We start from the raw sequence: 11793 nt of genomic DNA, 5'->3' as shown, positions 1-11793 counted from the left end.
CCTATCCATGGGGTCCCCAAACCGCAAAACGAAGATCTTCAGGAAATCTCCAACTAAAGAGTACGTATGTCCTTCAAATGCCTCCAAAGGGTGAAACTGAGCCCCAATCCAGGGGACCCCAAATTTAGGGTTCTCAGTGCATCCCAACTGAGGGATCAGAAAAACTGTTAAACAGGAAGCACTCATAAGTCTCCAAACTCAGGACCTGGAATCTTCCAACCCCCTGTGGCCCTTCCCAGACTCCAAAACTATGGGATTTACAGGTCCCCAAATTGATGTGATCCTGAACGCCAACCCTTAAATACAACACCGAGGCACTCCTCTGGCAGCCCACCAAAACCTGTTGAACCTCAAGCTGAAAATTCAATGCCCAAACCAATCAATCAACGAATACAGACCCAACCACATTATCAAACTCCAAACTCCTCCAAAACCAAAACACGTTCCAAATTCCTAAACCTGGGGACTCCACTACACACTTAAGACTCCAAGCGATCCTCCAGACCCAGGGGGTGCTTGTTCACCCTTCCCCAAGACTAACGGACTCCCAAGTTGCAGCTCGCACCTTTCTGCTTAGAAAAAGGAGCGCCAGCCAGGCGCGGTGGCTCATGCCTGTAATCCCAGCACTTTGGGAGGCTGAGGCGGGAGGATCACAAGGTCAAGAGTTCAAGACCAGCCCGGCCAAGATGGCGAAACCCTGTCTCTACTAAAAATACCAAAAACTAGCCGGCCGTGGTGGCGCGCGCCTGTAATCCCAGCTACTCCTCGGGAGGCTGAGGCAGAGAATTGCTTGAACCCGGGAGGTGGAGGTTGCAGTGTGCCGAGATCGCGCTACTGCTCTCCAGCCTGGTCGACAGAGTGAGACTCCGTCTCAAAAAAAAAAAAAAAAAAAAAAAAAAAAAAAAAAAGGAAAGAAAAGAAAAAGAGCCCCGCTGCGCCCTGAACAGTGATGCAACCGAAACAGGGCGATTCCTGACTTTTGTCTTCTAACAGTAGGTTTCATCGGGAGATGCAGTCCAGGTTCTGAGGGCTTTTAAAGAGGAACCGGGGGTCAGGACCACCTACGCTAATTTTCCAAGGGCTAAAATCAAGGATTTTGTTGGGGACGCGGGTAAGGTTGGTTGCGTGAAATCGAGAGCTTTTCTGAGTCACGGAGGATCGCCTCTCTACAAGGAACTCCTGCAGTCTCCTCCCAGCTTCTCAGCCTGAATTCCCTTAGAGCTATTCCGTGGGATTTTCCTCGGCCCCGCCCAGAAACCCAGCTCTGTCTGATTGGACTGTAACAAAGGGATGCCCCGCCTCTCGCTCTATGACGTCACAGAGGTTGCAGCCTTTTCAGACTAGAACTTTCCCAGCATCTGCCGAAGAGAAAGCCTCATGACTGCTCTGGCTTCCAGAGTCAAGAACCAGGCTCTGGCCTTCAGCTTCCTTTCCTCCCACTGCCCCGGGACCCAATCTTTGGGGTAGATCCGGCGCCCCAGGCCGCTGCCGACCCTATTACTGACCTTAGAAACGGCAGTCGAGCCGCGAAGTGAACGGTTTAACCCTAGGACTACGACTCCCAGAATGCCTTGGGTCTCCTTGTCCGTAGCTGATTAGCGCTGCCCAACCCCATACTTTGCGGGAAATGTAGTTCAATGATTATCTGTTTGCTCGCTCCTGCCACCGCCTCTTCTCCCCACGCGGAGGTCCCAGTGGGAGGAGAGGGCTGGGGGCCAATACTGAGGGTCCAGGAGAGAGCAACTGGGGGCTCAGACCTTTGGGTACTGGAAGGTCTCTCTCCCCTGTGTGGTCCAAACAGGGAACCAGAAAAACCAAGGCGCACAAGTCCAGCAACAAGGGGCTGTCAGATCTAAGTAGGGACAGTACTCTCAGTCTCAAGTAATAAAAGTCCTCAAGGCCGGGCACAGTGGCTGACGCCTGTAATCCGAGCACTTTGGGAGGCCGAACCGGGAGAATCACGAGGTCAGGAGATCGAGACCATCCTGGCCAACATGTGAAACCTCATCTCCACCAGAAAAAAAAAAAAAAAAAAAAAAAAAAAAAAAAAAATGCTGGGCGGGATGGTGTGTGCCTGTTGTCTCAGCTGCTTATGAGGCTGAAGCAGGAGAATCGCTTGAACTGGGGAGGTGGAGGTTGCAGTGAACCCAGATCATGCCACTGCACTCCAGCCTAGCCACAGAGCGAGACTCCGTCTCCAAAAAAAAAAAAAAAAAAAAAAAAAAAGGCCTTAGAAGCGCCCCCCTTTCCTCCACTCTTACCCACTTACACACACACACACACACACACACACACACACACACACACACACACAGAGAGAGAGAGAGAATTCTTGCTCCAAAAAAGCCGCAGAGACAGGGATTGGTGCAGTGGGCTTTTAATTCATACCTCCTGCTCTCTTACCTATGGCAGCTGAGTTGGGAACTGTATTGTAACTGTACAATTTCACTGTAACTGTAACTCCCTGAGAAGCCTCGAGGCAGGATGAGTAGATGGGGGATGTGATCAGAGTTGACTCTTCTTTCACCCTCCAAAAAAACAGCAGGGGACTCCCGAGATCTCAACAATCCTGTCCACCTTGGCCAGACCGCGCCCTCCTGCCTGGGTTTGAGGCTGGGTCCAAGGTCTGCATACCTTTGGATCCTTTTATCCCAGACCTGCCCAAAGCCAGAGGTAGTGATTTCATGAATTTAGGGGCAGACAATGATTAGCAATGAGCACAACACCTGCCAGCTTTTCACAAGCACAGAGGGTGTGTTTATGCCTGCACACTTCCGGAAAACAGATCCCAAACCCCCAGCCGCCCCACCTGCAGAGAAAGACCAACTTTCTTCATTGTGAGCGGCAACCTGAACTCAGAGTCAATAATATGCAGGTCTTGGCAGTTCACGATTTTAAAAAAAGAAGTGTTCTTGGATGCCTGGAAAGTTCTGCTCCAGAAGCTGCACCATTGAGCAGTGATTCCCTCACCCCACCTTCACATTTTAGCCTGTCGACTCAAAACAAATGAAAAAAAGTCTTTGAGGGGCTGGGGACCGGGTTGGACAGATTCCCACTCTGCTCAACAACTACCCCAGTTTTTCCAGAGACTGTGAACAGAGCAAGACACTGACCAACTAGAGATGGTTTGTCTTTCATGTCTTTGATCTTTCCAGCAATGCTGGGCACTGAGCTTCTAGTTGTACATTCATTAGATTCTTCACTTGGCCACGTCTGTAATCCCAGTATTCTGGGAGGCCAAAGTGGGAGGACTGCTTGAGGCCAGGAGTTCAACAACAGACTGGACAATATCACAAGGTCTTGTCTCTACAAAAATAAAACATTAAAAAAAAAAAAAGTTAGCTGGGCCAGGCACGGCGGCTCATGCCTGTAATCCCAGCATTTCAGGAGGCTGAGGCAGGTGGATCATGAGGTCAGGAGTTTGAGACCATCCTGGCCAACATAGTAAAACCCCGACTCTGCTAAAAATACAAAAATTAGCCAGGTGTAGTGGTGTGCATCTGTAGTCCTAGCTATTCAGCAGGCTGAGGCAGGAAGATCCCTTGAGCTGAGGCATTTGAGGTGACACCACACTCCAGACTCCAGCCTGGGCAACAGAGCAAGACCCTGTCTCCAAAACCAAAAAACCAAAAAGATTCTTCACCTTAGTTATCTGGATTTCCAGAACCCCATCCCCTCCAGAAGGGCCCTGCAGGGTTCTTCATAGGCATCGAACCTGGCCCTCTCTAGAACAAGTCTTCCTCTAGAATCACTTCAGAAACACAGAATGGGACTCGCTGAATGCTTGCTCTGGACCAACCATGTGTTCCCTCAGTCTTCTGAGGACCCAGGGGAGCCGTAAACCTTTTCTAGAAAAGAGCAGAGGGAGAGTTTTCTATTCCTGGGGGCAGCCATCTGGAACTACTCTAGATATGGGCTGGGAAGAGCAGGTGGGCACTGTGGCTTCTAGAACTGCCTGCCAGCCATCAGAAAAAAGACATTTTGCTAGTTCTAGATGTTCAGACAGTTCCAGAAAGGTCCCCCTTCTCTCCAACTCTCCCAACTAGAATCGCTCTGGAAAAGGGTGCCCATTGGCTTCAGGAACACCATAAGCTTCTCCAGAAGAGGCCAGGCTCCTGGAGCCACAGACTGCTGGCTCTAGAAAGATCAGGCTATTCCGGAAAGTCTCCCCAGCTCTCAAGGTTCAGCCAGTGGCCAGAGTGGAGACAGGTCTGCGTTAATGCCCACCCACTCGGGCAGGAAGGCGGCCTCGGGCTTAAAGATCTTCAGGAACTCAGAGTCTGGCAGGGTGAAGTTGGCCAGGTAGACAGTGTCTCCGCCAGCCAGGTAGGCAGCCCAGAAGCCGAAGGTGCCGATGGTCATGATGGTGTGGTTGCACTGCGCGAGCAGGGCAAAGTCTTTCCACGGCGAAGCCTCCTGTCCGTCGCCGGCAAACATCACGTCGCCCTTGGAGGCGTCGATGTTTTCTCTACACCACTCCATGCCGTTGCTGGTGACCACAAACACCGGGGCTTCGTGCCGTGCCCGGAACCAGTCCATGGCCTCCCGGAGGTAGGCGCTGTTGGCCACCACGCCCTTCCAGCGCTGCGGCATCACCTGCAGGTAGTCCCCACGGCGCACGTGGACGCCCACGAAGGTGCGCGGCCGGGCCCCCGAGCGCCCCAGGCGGAGCCGCCGCAGCACGCTCTGCGCCTCTTCGCGAAGGTGGTCGTGCAGCGTGAACTCACTGCGGATCTGTTCCCGGAGGTGATGGAAGAAAGTCCAGGAGCAGGGGAAGCCGGAGAGCTTCAGGAAAGGATCCCCCAAGTCTGCATACTCCTCCGACATCCAGTCGTGAAGCCGCAGCTCCTGCCAGGGCGTGCGGCTGTCCACCTCTGGGGCCAGCACGGGCAGCGTGATGCGGAAGACCGGGGCCAGCGCGGCGTGCATGGCGGGCAGGATGAAGGCTCGGCGGCCGTTGAGCTGGGCCAGAGCCAGCAGCGTGGCATACTGCCCCATCTGGTTACCAAACCGGCCATCGGGGTAGATAGTCCAGGTGCCGGAGAGGGAGGCAGGGTGCTGGGGACAGGGAGAGGAGGTGTTGGGGCTCATCGGGGTACCCGGCAGACAAAAGATGGCCACGGCGGGTGTCACCAGGCGGCGGTCTGGACACAGGACCGACAGGCCTAGGCCGTGTCGAATGCTGTCTTGGTGGAAGTGGATGAGGAAGGAGATTGCAGAGAGGACACAGACTAGCAGGAAGGCCAGACAGAGGTGACGATGGCTCCGCGGCCACATGGCTGCAGGGGAGGAAAGGAGAATTAGCAGATGCGCAGAGGCTGAGCAGGGCCGGCTGAGGAGCGATGGGGGAGGAGAGGGAGGCCTGGGTTTCATTTTCTCTCCATCCCAGGGAAAGAGGAAGTTAAAGGTTTACAGTCCTTGGGCTGAGTTAGGGAGAGTCTGAGTCCTAGATTTGAGGGATGAGAGCTTTGGGATCTCTGGGCATGGGAAACAGGAAGACAGGGAAGTGGTTTTCAAGGTAGCCATGGTTTGGCTGGGCACTGCGGCCCACACCTGTCAGCCCAGCATATTGGGAGCTGAGGGAGGATCTCTTGAGCCTGGGAGTTCCAGATCAGCCTGGGCAACAGAGCAAGATTCTACTTTAACATAAAAAAAAAAAAAAAAAATTAAAATTAGCTTGGCATGGCCTGGGCGTGGTGGTTCAGGCCTATAATCTCAGCACTTTGGGAGGCCAAGGCAGGCGGATCACCTGAGGTCGGGAGTTCAAGACCAGCCTGACCAACATGGTGAAACCCCATCTCAACTAAAAATACAAAATTAGCCGGGTGTGGTGGCGCATGCCTGTAATCCCAGCTACTCAGGAGGCTGAGGCAGGAGAATCACTTGAACCCAGGAGTAGGAGGCTGCTGTGGGCCGAGATCACACCATTGCACTCCAGCCTGGGCAAAAGAGTGAAGCTCCATCTCAGAAAGAAAGAAAGAAAGAAAGAAAGAAAGAGAGAGAGATAGAAAGAAAGAAAAAGAGAGAGAAGGAGGAAGGTAGGGAGGGAGAGAGGGAGGGAGGGAGGAAGGAGGAAAGGAAAGAGAAAGAAGAAAAAAGAAAAAGAAAATCAGCTTGGCATGATGTCATGTGTCTGTGGTCTCAGCTACACAGGAGCTATGTATGGTGAGTGCATCCCACTGTAAACCACGATAGCACTGCTGCACTCCAGCCTGGGAGATAGAGAGGGACCCTGTCTAAAAACCAAACCAAACCAAACAACAAAAAACAAAGCAAAACACACCGATAGCCATGGTGCAGCTTTCTGCACCTTTCCTGCAGGAATCTCGAGTCTCCCCTCCTGTAAGGTCCACTGATCCCTCCTTCCACCAGCCTGATTCTCAGGGGTACCTGCCTGTGAGGGGCACAATCCACCACAGAGGTGTGGATGGGAAGAAACAGCCCATGTGAAACAAGAGAGGCTGGAGGATCAGGAGCGAAAGGAGGATCTTGGTCCCGGAGGAGTAATGGCTGGGGAGGTGGTGGAGAGTCCGAGGGCCTTAGGAAGACCTGGAGAAGAGGCTGGGGTTGTACCTCTTCTTCCGGCTCTGAAGGAGCTGTTCCTAGGTCCCAGGCACCCGCAGTCCCCACTTACCTGAGCTCCTTGAAGGGGGCAGATCCACGCTTCGGGTGGCCAGAGCTCGCCGTCCGCCAAGGCTGGCCATATCCGGCGGCCCCAGGAACGCCAGGCGCCCGGCTCTCCGGCCCCGCAGCCCTTCCCTCCGCGCAGCCTGCCCGGACTGGCAGCGAGGGCTTGCGGAGGGGAGGAAGGAGGGGGCGCGGCCAGGAGGTTAGCAGCCTCCGCCCTCCCGGGCCGGACAGGTGCCAAGAAGATGGAGCCCCGCCCCTCCTCTGACGCCGAGCCCCAGTGCCCGGGGCTAGGGCGATGGCCCCTGGACCCACCACTGCCCAGATCCGGGATGCAAGGGACCGCGGCCCGCCCCGCCGCCCCGGCATTGACCTGCAAGAGAACTTCACCCCGGGCAGCTTACCTGGCTTCCGAGCAGCCGCCGCATCCTTGCGTGGACCCGGAGGCCGCGCGCCCAGCTGCAAAGCTGGAGCCGGGAGGTCCAATCCGCCGCCCTATCCTTCCCGGCGCCAGGGCTTAGAGTCGGCCCCAGGCACCTGGGTGCTTCGAGCCTGGCCACGCCCCAGCGGCCGGGCAGGGCCCCCGCACCTGGTCCTGGCGAGTGGGGCGATCCTCCGCCTCCTGCCGCGTCCTCCCCGGGGATGGAGAACCTGTTTGCCAGGCTGCCGCGGGAGCGCACGGGGGGCTTCCAGCCTGCAGGTGTCCCCGCGCCCACCAGGGTCTCTGATCTCGCACCCACCACCCCGTCCACACTTAAATTCCAGAATCCCAGCCTCTAGTGGCTCCTTTTGGAGAATTCTAGGGTCCCGTGCCACACTGCTACCTTCCAAACCTGCACTGCGCGGAAGCAGCCATTCCAACAGTGAAGACTGGAGGGGCACAGGGTCTGCTTCCCGGGCCGTCGGCAGCGCCCGTGGCGGCGGGCACCAGGAACGGAGGCCTCTGCCTGCGTGTCACTTAAAGCATTTTCTCTGGTCCAAGGCCCACCTCCAGCATCGCCAACCCGGAGCAGGGCATGCTGACCCTCCACTCAACATACATCAGTGTCAAGGACTCAGGAGTTCGACTTGATTCCCAGAAGTTTAACCATCATCTCTCCAAGCTCAGGACTCCAAGCACCCAAGACCCTTCCCCTCACACCCAGAAGTCCCGCCCCTCCTCCCTCAGACCCAGGAGTTCAGATCCCCAACCCCTCCTCCCTCAGACCCAGGAGTCCAGACCCCAACCCCTCCTCCCTCAGACCCAGGAGTCCAGACCTAAGACCTCTCCTTTCTCAGACCCAGGAGTCCAGACTCAGGACCCCTCCTCCTTCAGACCCAGGAGTCCAGACCCCAACCCCTCCTCCCTCAGACCCAGGAGTCCAGGACCAGCCCCTCCTCCCTCAGACCCAGGAGTCCAAGTCCCCTGCCCCTCCCCCCTCAGATGTAGAAGTCCTATCCTTGCACTCTTAGGGGCTCCAGGAAGTTAGCCAGCCTGTCTTCCCTCTGGGTGCCCATTTCAGAGCCTGGCTCGGCTGCCAACACCAGTCCGAGACGCTCACCCACCCCTCCCCCCAGGTTATTTTAGGAGCACCTGCCTGAGCCTGGCATGGCTTCTCTGGTGAAAGAAACACCAGGATTGCATCAGGGAGGAGGATGCTGCGATGCCCAGGGTCCGAGCATCTGAGCAGGGGCAGAGGAGGCTGAGGTCGGCCCACAGCCAGGCGAGAGGCTTCCAAGGCAGGGCACCGTGTCTCTCCCGAGGTCACTTTTTCATACAGCAATTGCCACCTTGCTGAGGATCAAGGAAACTGTGTCAGACCATGCCCTCCCCTCAAACTTAGAAATTCAGATAGGGGTCAGAAATTTCCCTTGTTCTGGAGATCTGCATGAATGAGCCAAGAGGTGGTTTTTCCAGGATCCCAGCTCCCCTCCTTCCTCCAACTCAGGAGCTCGAGACCCCAGATCCTTCTCTCTGAGACTCAGGAATCTGGGCGCCCAGCCCCTTTCATCTGAGTCCCAGCTAACCCGATTCTCTTCTCCCTCGTCTCCTAGACTCAGGAGTCCAGCCCCCCATTGAAAGGACCCCCAGATTGCATCATCCATCCATTCAGGCTGCCCTTGCCACGATGGAATTCTAGCTCCTGCCAAGTGGGTCAAATATCATGGTTCAGGCGCAGGGAGGCTGATTGGGCGGAACTGTCTGGTTATAAATTCTGGAGCTCCTGCATCTATCCCAAAACACAGGGGTGTCCTGTCAGCTAAGGATCCACCTGAAAGAGGACCCAGGCCCTCAGGGCACCTGAGCAGCGATCTGTGGGTCTGCTCACCGGGACAAGCAGAATCTGGCACGGATCTAGACCACTCAGCTTCTCCCACTCACACCCTGGACGTCGCCTGAGGACCTGAGCCATTGATGGGCTCGGAGGAGGTCGCGTTGGAGCGCCCTGCACTGTGGGTCTCTGTGTTGGCTGGTCTCCTGCTGGGAACCTGCCAGGCATACCCCATCCCTGACTCTAGTCCCCTCCTGCAATTTGGAGGCCAAGTCCGGCAGCGGTACCTCTACACAGATGACGCTCAGCAGACAGAAGCCCACCTGGAGATCAGGGAAGATGGCACGGTGGCGGGGGCTGCCCACCAGAGCCCCGAAAGTGAGTGTGGGCCAGGGCCTGAGTCTGAGGGAGGAGGGGCTGGGGTCTGGACTCCTGGGTCTGAGGGAGGAGGGGCTGGGGCCTGGACTCCTGGGTCTGAGGGAGGAGGCGCTGGGGCCTGGACTCCTGGGTCTGAGGGAGGAGGCGCTGGGGTCTGGACTCCTGGGTCTGAGGGAGGAGGGGCTGGGGCCTGGACTCCTGGGTCTGAGGGAGGAGGCGCTGGGGTCTGGACTCCTGGGTCTGAGGGAGGAGGCGCTGGGGTCTGGACTCCTGGGTCTGAGGGAGGAGGCGCTGGGGTCTGGACTCCTGGGTCTGAGGGAGGAGGGGGCTTCGCCTGGACTCCTAGGGCTGGGACAGAGCAGGGTGGAAGAGTTCCTCTAGGCCAGGCGTCCCCAGACTTTTTACACAGGGGGCCAGTTCACCGTCCCTCAGACCATTGGAGGGCCGCCACATACTGCGCTCCTCTCGCTGACCACCAATGAAAGAGGTGCCCCTTCCTGAAGTGCGGCGGGGGCCAGATAAATGGCCTCAGGGGGCCGCATGCGGCCCGAGGGCTGTAGTTTGGGGACGCCTGCTCTAGGCGCCTTACCGCTTTCTTCCCTTAGGTCTCTTGCAGCTGAAAGCCTTAAAGCCAGGGGTTATTCAAATCTTGGGAGTCAAGACCTCCAGGTTCCTGTGCCAGAGGCCGGACGGGGCCCTGTACGGATCGGTGAGTTTCCGGGACCCTCCTCAGCACCCACTGCTCCTCCTGGGTCCGTCCTCACGGCCAGGGGTGCCCTGTCTTGCTCATCCCCCAGAGCCAGACTATTCTAGTCGCTCTGCACGCCCTGAACTCATGGCAACCTTTGGAAGTTGAGGTTGTTGTCATCAGTGTTTGCAAGATGAGGAAACTGAGGCCCAGGCCAAGGCACCATGAACTCAATCATGTGACGTGTGGAGCCAGCCTGGCCTGAGACTCAGGGATGATCGTCTCGTTCTCAGTGACACCTGCCCCTGCCCACATGGTCCCTGTGAGCACAGCTCATGCTGGGCACAGGGACACTCGGGGAAGCCATGGCCAGGAAAGTGACCAGGATCTTGGGTGCTAGGGGAACCCCCCAGCCTGGCCTGAGAGAGCACTGACTGCTCCGAGGGCTGGAACGCTCTTCTCTCTGAAGTCTGCACTGACAGCCGGGGCCCTGCAGGACTGATCTGGGGTAGAAAAGCAATCTCCTGTCAGTGTTTGTTACCTAGAGGGGCTGGGCCTGGACTCCTGGGTCTGAGGGAGGAGGGATGGGCCTGAATCGTGGGTCCTGCAACAGGAAAACATAGAGGAACGCTGTCTCTGATCCTGTTCTTTGTCTGCTAGCTCTACTTTGACCCCGAGGCCTGCAGCTTCCGGGAGCTGCTTCTTGAGGACGGATACAATGTGTACCAGTCCGTGGCCCACAGCCTCCCGCTGCACCTGCCGGGGGGCAGGTCCCCACCCTGGGACCCTGCACCTCGAGGACCAGCTCGCTTCCTGCCGCTACCAGGCCTGCCCCCCGAACCCCCCGAGGCGCCAGGAATCCTGGCCCCCGAGCCCCCCGATGTGGGCTCCTCAGACCCTCTGAGCATGGTGGGGCCTTCCCAAGGCCAAAGCCCCAGCTACACTTCCTGAGGTCACGGGCTGTTTACTGTTGCATCTCCTCTTTATTTATTAGGTTATTTATCTTATTTATTTTTTTATTTTTCTTACTTGAGATAATAAAGAGTTGGAGAGGAGGCTAACCGTGAACATGTGTGAGTGTCTGAGGGAAGAAATGGGATCTGCTTCCTTGTCGCCCTTCCAGCCCCCCTTCATGTTAGTCTGGCGTCCTGGCTTCCCGCTGGGCCTAACTTTTCTATCCTGCTAAAGTGTCCCCAGGGAGTCTGGGCTATCCCTGCTCTTTGAGAGGGCAAGACTGGCCGGGCGCAGTGGCTCATGCCTGTAATACCAGCACTTTGGGAGGTCAAGGCAGGTGGATCACAAGGTCAGGAGTTCAAGACCAGCCTGATCAACATGATGGTGAAACCCCATCTCTACTAAAAATACAAAATTAGCTGGGCATGGTGGTGGCACATGCCTGTAATCCCAGCTATTCAGGAGGCTGAGGCAGGAGAATAGCTTGAACCCGGGAGGCGGAGGTTGCGGTGAGCCCAGATCGCACCACTGTACTCTAGCCTGGATGACAGAGCAAGACTCAAAAAGTCTCTAAATAAATAAATAAATAAATAAATAAGCCGGGCTTGGTGGCTCATGCCTATAACCCCAGCACTTTGGGAGGCTGAGACAGGATTACACGTGTAAGCCACTGTGCCCAGCATTTATTTATTTATTTATTTTTTAAGACGGAGTTTTGCTCTTGTTTCCCAGGCTGGAGTGCAGTGGCGCCATCTCGGCTCACCGCAACCTCTGCCTTCTGGGTTCAGCCAATTCTCCTGCCTCAGCCTCCCGAGTAGCTGGGATTACAGGCATGCGCTACCATGCCCAGCTAATTTTGTGTTTTTAGTAGAGACGGGGTTTCTCCACATTGGC

At 56.3% G+C, this 11793-nt stretch overlaps 2 protein-coding genes across 4 annotated transcripts; one reads left to right on the top strand and one right to left on the bottom strand.

The window, feature by feature from the left end:
• Positions 1-2367: 2367 nt before the first annotated feature.
• On the bottom strand, positions 2368-7804 carry FUT1 (fucosyltransferase 1 (H blood group)). Of its 3 annotated transcripts, XM_010351038.3 has the most exons (3): positions 6635-6722; positions 6284-6549; positions 2368-5279 (listed from the first exon to the last, which is right to left on the bottom strand). In XM_010351038.3, exons 2-3 carry the CDS (start codon positions 6291-6293, stop codon positions 4177-4179), a joined length of 1113 nt encoding a protein of 370 aa, XP_010349340.1. In that variant the 5' UTR covers positions 6294-6549; positions 6635-6722; the 3' UTR covers positions 2368-4176. The 3 variants fall into 3 exon arrangements, with proteins under 3 accessions (XP_010349340.1, XP_010349342.1, XP_074242210.1); XM_010351040.3 differs by lacking the exons at positions 6284-6549; positions 6635-6722 and adding an exon at positions 7032-7804; XM_074386109.1 differs by lacking the exon at positions 6284-6549 and having other exon boundaries at positions 6635-6771.
• A 1033-nt stretch (positions 7805-8837) lies between these two features.
• On the top strand, positions 8838-11013 carry FGF21 (fibroblast growth factor 21). The gene is made up of 3 exons (XM_003940326.3): positions 8838-9257; positions 9863-9966; positions 10606-11013. The coding sequence occupies exons 1-3, from the start codon at positions 9023-9025 to the stop codon at positions 10894-10896; spliced, it is 630 nt and encodes a 209-aa protein (XP_003940375.1). The 5' UTR covers positions 8838-9022; the 3' UTR covers positions 10897-11013.
• The last annotated feature ends 780 nt before the right edge of the window (positions 11014-11793 follow it).

This window comes from Saimiri boliviensis, chromosome 14, assembly GCF_048565385.1.
Source record: "Saimiri boliviensis isolate mSaiBol1 chromosome 14, mSaiBol1.pri, whole genome shotgun sequence".
In the NCBI taxonomy this organism is placed as follows: domain Eukaryota; kingdom Metazoa; phylum Chordata; class Mammalia; order Primates; family Cebidae; genus Saimiri; species Saimiri boliviensis.
Note: the sequence above shows the minus strand (reverse complement) of the source record. Positions and strands in the feature narration are given on the sequence as shown.

Excerpts from the sequence above, each read along its gene's own strand:
- FUT1 (XM_074386109.1), bottom strand. The coding sequence starts at position 6,704 with ATGGCCAGCCTTGGCGGACGGCGAGCTCTGGCCACCCGAAGCGTGGAT. Across the intron at positions 5,280-6,634 it reads GCCCCCTTCAAGGAGCTCAG|CCATGTGGCCGCGGAGCCAT; the intron begins GTAAGTGGGGAC and ends CCTCCCCTGCAG.
- FGF21 (XM_003940326.3), top strand. The coding sequence starts at position 9,023 with ATGGGCTCGGAGGAGGTCGCGTTGGAGCGCCCTGCACTGTGGGTCTCT. Across the intron at positions 9,258-9,862 it reads TGCCCACCAGAGCCCCGAAA|GTCTCTTGCAGCTGAAAGCC; the intron begins GTGAGTGTGGGC and ends TTCTTCCCTTAG. Across the intron at positions 9,967-10,605 it reads ACGGGGCCCTGTACGGATCG|CTCTACTTTGACCCCGAGGC; the intron begins GTGAGTTTCCGG and ends TTTGTCTGCTAG.